The sequence below is a fragment of the Neomonachus schauinslandi genome, chromosome 12 (assembly GCF_002201575.2).
Source record: "Neomonachus schauinslandi chromosome 12, ASM220157v2, whole genome shotgun sequence".
Lineage (NCBI taxonomy): Eukaryota > Metazoa > Chordata > Mammalia > Carnivora > Phocidae > Neomonachus > Neomonachus schauinslandi.
In genome coordinates this window covers 93744247-93751660 of record NC_058414.1, presented here as the reverse complement: position 1 = coordinate 93751660, position 7414 = coordinate 93744247, and the positions used below count along the sequence as shown (strand labels likewise).

Genomic DNA, 7414 nt, shown 5'->3' with positions numbered 1-7414 from the left:
GTGTACGTTCATCCAAGTGTCTTCACGCATTGTTCCAGGGTGAGAGTGATGGGATTGACCACCACGTCTCTACATTTCCCACCACCTTCTAATTCTGCTGGATGTTTCCACTTAGATGTATCAAAGACAACTCACATGTGAACTATAACATCATAACCTCTTTATATTTTCTGGAATCATCCTTCTCTCTGGACACTTTTCTTTCACCAGGCTCTCCGTTCTCCCAGTCACATGAGCTTAAACAGGATGGAGGCTGGGGAAATTGCTACAGCATTATCCTAGAAGCACATGGAACGAAGTGACACACTCAAAGGTGAAGGGATAAAATGATCCCTGAGTGCAGATTAAGGTGGAAGCTTTTATTCCCTCTGAAGTTCAAAGACTAGTTTCCTCCTTGCTTGCCCCAATCTCCACGCTGCCTTATGTACCAAGGTTTTCATCATGGGGCTTCCTGTACATCTAGTTCATCAATGTAGCATCTTCAATCTTACCTGGGAAGGCTGGAAAACTCTCTAATCCCTGAAAATACCAGAGTGGATACAATAACAATAAATACAAAATAGAACAGACCTTCTGGAATCTTAAAAAACTTCTAGAGTAACTTATAACTGAACTCAGTGGTTAGTATCTGGCTTTCTTCTTCTTCTTCTTCTTCTCCTTCATCTTCTTTTTCTTTTTAAACAAGGCAACATTATCTATAAACACACTTCCTTCCCTTGTCTGGTGGTGAGCTGGGAAGGGCGAGAGGATTGGAGAAAGTCCTGCTAGTTGGTATGAAGGAACAAAATGAGAAAATGTGTGTCCACAGAGGTGGGAACAATATAGCCATGTGCTCAGATATATTCTGCTGAGTCTCAAAAACTTAGGGCTTACATGTCAAGGTTATCAAGTGAAGACCCAGAGATGGAGAATTACCAGAACCACCTGTTTCCCTCATAAATTTCTCTCTCATCGAGTAAAAAAGCAGTTGATCTGCACCCAACTTAATTGGCACCAGTTAAGAACTCCAATATGGAGAGGTTTCTTCATATCAAGATGTCACTACTTATTCTGACCTGTGACCAGGGGTTAAAGGTGCCGAGTGACAACAGCATTCAGGTGGATGGAGACTGGGCAGCTGCCAAAGGGGTCTATCAGGATACATACTTGAAATTGAGGCCTGCTGGTCCCAGGAAAGGCACTCCCCATGTATTCCCAGGCCTCGCTTGCCTCCTGGGCAGCCCAGCTGATGAAATCCATGACCATCTACACCGCCTCATTAGAATCAGGCTAGTATTAGAGCTCATGAGGGTCAGTGTTCATGAAGGACACTGCTAGTGAGGGGATAGTTTTCATGAGCGACAGCACTCATGAGGGACAGAGCTTGTGAGGGTAAATCCTCTCAGCTCCATCTGATCCTCTTGTCTCCTCCTCATTAGGCAGATGTATGCTGTTCAACCACAACTTGGGGACACACTTGTTTTCTTCTGTTTACAGTCAAGTCAACTTCCTACCTTGTGAGTTTTTTACTAACCTTTAGGATGTTCCAACTCTCTTGATGCAGAGAAAATGGTCCTATACATTTGCTGAAAGGCTTCTTGGCATTCACTGCTGGTTAAACTTTGTGCTCATCTCAGAGATATAGAGCTGTTTTGTCTTCAAGTTATGAATTGTCTTGTCTTTGGGGATGTCTTTTCAATCTTACCCTGTCTCCTGAGCGGAAAATACACTATAGAGCTGCAAGAGGTCTTCTCTTATACACTTATTTCATGGTAACTATAGAATATCTAAGAGATTAAAAATGAATATAATAAATACCACCATCACACTGAAATAACGCCAATATTGGGGGTTCTTAAGATTTTTTCCTTCAACTTTTCACATATGGGAAAGCTGAAAGAATGGTAAAATCAACAGAATAATAAATTGTACATCTGTAAACCAATTGCTGACATTTTGTAACATTTGCTTTATCTCTGTATACATTTTACCTTTAACTTCTGGAACATTTTATCCTTAATAATTCAGTTGGTCTCTCCTATAAAAAGAGGACATTCTCGTACATAATCACAAATGCCAGCATTATAATCAAAACAATATTATTATCTAATATATAATTCACATTCAACTTCCTACAGCTGTCCTAAAAGTGTCCCTTCTAGATTTTGACTTTTTCTCCTCTGGGACAAAATCAAAGATCATGTTGTTGATCAACTTGGTTGTCAGATCTCTTTAGTCACTTTTAAAAAGGCATCTCCCCATGAGAGACTATGGATTCCGAGAAACAAACTGAGGGTTCTAGAGGGGAGGGTGGTGGGGGAACAGGTTAGCCTGGTGATGGGTATTAAGGAAGGCACGTATTGAATGGAGCACTGGGTGTTATATGCAAACAATGAATCATGGAACACTACATCAAAAACTAATGATGTAATATATGGTGACTAACATAACATAATAAAATAAAATAAAAAATAAATAAAATAGGCATCCCCGTCATCAACTTATCTATAATGGTTTTCATGACTTTGATTTTTTGAAGAGCCCAGGCCTGCTGACCAGTTAAATGGCCCACAGTCAGAATTTCTGCATTATTACAAGTTAAATATCTTGGTAAGTATACACTGTAGATGATGTGTAGATAATGCTCCTAGTACTTTCTCTGCCCTGGATCTGGAAGAAGTAATTTTTGCCCTGTCCCTTCTATTGAGGAATAACCTTTAGAAATCAAATACTCTGCAATGGGATTGCTCACTGGTACTGGAAGCACCACCTACAAGGAAAATAAAACAATTAGTTGGTTTTTTAATTGTTTCCTAGACCTTTCCATGGATAGAATTAGGAACTACATCATCTTTAAATTATAAGTTCATACTGATACCTCCAATTCAAATCAAAACAAATTTCTTCCTCATCTTTCCCTGTTTTGTTTTTTATTATTATACTTCCCTTCTCTTAGTAGGAATCCTGGTTCCCCACAATATTGGTGAATTCACTCATTTGTCTCTTCTATAGTATATTACAAAGGTTTCAGGAGTACGACATGCACTGAAAACATTACCAGCAACCAATCTCCCAAGTGAACTTCATCCTCAATCTCATTGAGCCTCATCACAGTAACACTACTAAAATATAAAGACAAAGAGAAACTCTGAAAGACGACCAGACAAAAAAGACATTACTTCCAAAGAAGATTTACAAATGGCCAATAAGTGCATGAAAAGATGCTTACCACCACCAGTCATTAAGGAAATGCAAATCAAAACCACAGTGAGGTTCTACTTCACATTTAACTAGGACGCTCTACAGGGAGGAGGAGGAGGAGGAAAAAAAGTGTTGGTGAGGATGTAGAGAAATTGGAACCCTTCTACATTGCAGATGTAATATAAAATAGTACAGCTGCTGAGAAAAACAGCTTGACAGTGCCTTAAAAAATTAAACATAGAGGGGCGCCTGGGTGGCTCAGTCGTTAAGCGTCTGCCTTCAGCTCAGGTCATGATCCCAGGGTCCTGGGATCGAGTCCCACATCAGGTTCCCTGCTTGGCTGGAAGGCTGCTTCTCCCTCTCCCACTCCCCCTGCTTGTGTTCCCTCTCTCGCTGTGTCTCTCTCTGTCAAATAAATAAATAAAATCTTAAAAAAAAATTAAACATAGAATTACCATATGACCCAACAATTCCACCTCTAGGTATATGCCCCAAAGAATCGAAAACAGGAACTCAGATACTTGTAGGCCAATGTTCATTGCAGAATTATTCACAAGAGCCAAAATGTGAAAACATCTCAAATGTCTATCAACTGATGAATGGACATACAAATGTGGTCTATCCATACAATGGGATATTATTTGCCATAAAAAGGAATGAAGTTCTGATCCAGGCTACAACATGGATGAACCTGGAAGCATTATGCTCAGTGAAAAAAAGCCAGACACAAAAAGAAGAATATGGGGTTTCTACGGAGCAAATTCATGCAGACAGAAACTAGATTAGAGGTTACTAGGGCCTGATAAGAGAGAGAGGTGAAAATTTTCCAGTCTGGTAAGTTTGAAGTCATAACTTATTTCTGTATACAATACTTCGATTCTAAGTAAGCTTGAGGATCTATCCACATGTTTAGTGGTCATTCCTGTTTACTCTGATGTGAATCACCTAGATTAAATATTGCCATTTTTATTGGGTTTTCTTTCTTATTAAGCAATGAGAATTCTTTATTCCTTCTGGATCCCATTAGACAAGGTCAGCTATGCTACAGAAAATAAAACAGATTCTAAAATCTCAGTGGTTTAACCAGTGACCACAGATTTCTCGTGACCACAGAGCACAATGTGGTGTGAGCAGCTTTCTTCAGAGGTTGTCCACCAAATTACAATCCAGTGAGCCAGGCTGCTTCCATATTATAATTCAGCAATCTATAACTTGTACATTCCGAGTTCATCACAGCATGGGAAAGAGAGTTGAAGGGTGTCTGCACAGAAAGCAGTTAACACAGTGTGAGACTGTTGTGCTCAGAAAGGCTGCTTGCAAGATGGGCCATTGGCTGCCATCTGGGGACTTGGCTGGTAAAGTTATCTGTGCAGATACCAACTTTTCCCAACTAAGAAGGATGGTTCACTTTGCCTAGACTGTTCATGCAAACACATAGTTTATGCTGAACACCAGATTTCCTTCTGGGAAACTACATTTTTAGTATGTAGTGGGCAGTGAGTGCCCATATGAACAGCCCCCAATAAAACCTTGGCCATTAAGCCCCTAAGGGGCTCCTGTGGCAGAAACACCATACCCATGTTGCTACCTTTTTGCCGCTGGGGGAAGTGTGAGCTCTGTGTGACCCCTCCACGGAGGAGAAGAGCATAAGGACGCCTGCCTGTGGATTCCTTCAGACTCCACTTGTGTCTTTTCCCCTTGTGATCTGCCACTGAATAGTTACTGTATCACTAATAACTCTTAGCCCTGACTACAACTAGATGCATCTCCCGTGAATCCTTTCAGTGAATCTCCAAACGTGGGCATATACTTGGGGACCCCCAACACAGTGCCACAGGATAATTTAAAAGGCAAGGCTTGGAATTGACTTAAATAATTTTTACACACTTCCCATTGTTCAGAACTTGGTTGTAGGTTCCCAACTCCATAACTGAAAATGACGCTGGGAATTGCGAAGCAGCCATGGGGATTTGATGGGCAGGAATGGCGTCTGTCACACCGATTCTTTATCATTGGTTTGCACTCCTCATGTCTTTTCCTTTTCATTTTTATGGTGTGTTTTGACGTAGAAGAGTTTCATGCAACCGGAATTACAGTTTTCTTTGTGGTTTGTGTTCTTCTGTGTCTCCACTTAAAAAAAAAAAAATCCTTCCTCAAATAAATGCTTAAAAATAGTTTTCTTAATTTATTCTGGTAAAGTTTAAGTTTTACTTTTCATAATTAAAAGTAGACCTGAAATAGATTTTCATATGAGGGATGAAGTAGAGTTCCAGAACTAAGAGGGAGGGGCATATGTTTAGTGAAGAAATAGCTTGTAAAAAAAGGTTCCAAGGGAAGAAAAGAACATGGCGCATACAAGGAAATAACTGAATGTGTGTGAGTGTGGCTGGGGCAGAGAGAGCCGGGGAGACTGGGCAGGGTGATGGTGGAGAGACGGGGGGAGGGGCAAACATTACAGGACCTTGCAGCGCTATTACCTCACAGAAGAAAGGCAGCCAGGAGCAGAGACCGTATGAGTGATGGTCTATGACTTGTAAGTTGAAGGGTAGAAGAGGCTGGGGAAAGGAGTAAGGAGTAAAGAAGTCACTGAAACCCAGAAGGCAGAGAAGAATGTGGGGGCTTTGAGATTATCAAGGGAATCTTCATGTATCTCAGCTAAAGATGCATTTTCCTTCTGCGAGTGGAAAGAGAGGCCAGCAGAAGAGAGAACCAGCAAGCTAAGGATGTTGCGGTGATGTCCAGTCAGGCTGAGACTGGTGTAGGGATGGACTTCAACCCTGAGGGTCATATTGCCCACTATCGTAAGGCTCCCATGCTGGCAAGAGTTCTGTGGCTCCACCAGAGGCAGGGCCTTTTTGGGGCTCGGACCAGGCCTCGTGAGTCCAGGGCAAGTCAGTCTAACTACACTTTATGTGCAAAGAGGAGGCAGCTGTGCAGTGCTGTGGGTTAACTGTTGGCACAGAAGTACACAGATGTCTGGGAGGAGGCAACAGATAGCAGTGTGAGTTGGAAATCCTCCATATTTGATCTAGAGACAGTGTACCCATCGGAGACTTCTCCTTTTTCAGTGTGGCCAATATTGATTGAATAATAGATCAGCCTCAGCCCATGTCCCAGGTCTTGTCGATACCAGTACATATAGTCATAGTTTTCTGTCTGGTGACATCTCAGAGTCACCTCCTTTCTTGTCCTCGCTGTCTCGTATCTTGGACTCTGGGTGATTCCAGCATCCATGTGTCCTGTAATAGAGAGTGACACAGACTAATATTGTCATCTTGGGAGGAAGGCTTGTGTTGAGGTCTTGGGAATTCCAGGGAAGGAAGCCCGCCTGTACTCACCTGCCTGCAGGAGACAAAGAGCCACACAGAAGAAGAGCCTGGTGGCCATTTCAGGTGAAAGGCAGAATCTCATGTCTTCTACTTTTGTATTGGGGAAATAGAACTTGGGCTTCCAGTCACTCAGAGACATCACTGTCCTTGACAAATGCTTGAGCTGCAGAGCTAACCTGCCATACCCCTTTCCCCACAAGAATGAATCATTTTAATATATACAAAGTTGAATGTCTCAGAAGGGGGAGAATTTGTTAGTTTGCTTTTTGAAGAAATCTTATAGGTATATATACTTCTCCTCTACCTTTTAGTAAGGAAACTTGTTCCTCCATGAATAATGATACAATTCCTTATTTGCATCCTGTTACAATTTTTTCATAATATTTCTGTAGACTAAGAAATACTATTATGATGGTCCTGGTTCTTTGGTGACTTTTCTGCTCAAAATTTGCCTCCAAATACCTTTTAGTTTTTCTCTTTGCCTTAACTCTGGATAATTGGATGTTCAGCCTACAGTGATTTTCTTGTTTAAAATAACCATGTCCAGAAAGTTTTCAAAGTCTCAGGGTCAGGGTCATTGGAATTTGAAGAATTATTTTATGTTGTCTCACAATGCCCTGACTGATGGGAGCCCTGCCGTCTGTACTCAGGTCTTTATGTTCTCATGAGTCAGATTCCTCCCCTCTGTTTCAGACAAGGCTATGGAGCACCAGGCCGCATTAGTTCTATGATTCTGCTTTCCGTGAAAAAAGAGGAAGCTCATTAGCAAGGTGGATGAGATATTCATCCACGGGTTTACATGGAATTGTTTTGTCTCCATTCAGAAGGTCTTGCACCCACCCAATGGGTGAATATAGATTGAGCCATACATTTGCTCTAGTGTCAAACTTACAGCTAGTCAATAT

At 41.4% G+C, this 7414-nt stretch overlaps 1 gene segment (V, D, J or C); it reads right to left on the bottom strand.

Annotated features, from left to right (window-relative positions):
- Positions 1-6126: 6126 nt before the first annotated feature.
- On the bottom strand, positions 6127-6567 carry LOC110582932. The segment is given in 2 exon segments: positions 6127-6419; positions 6519-6567. Coding segments are annotated over 2 exon segments (342 nt in total).
- Between the last annotated feature and the right edge of the window lie 847 nt (positions 6568-7414).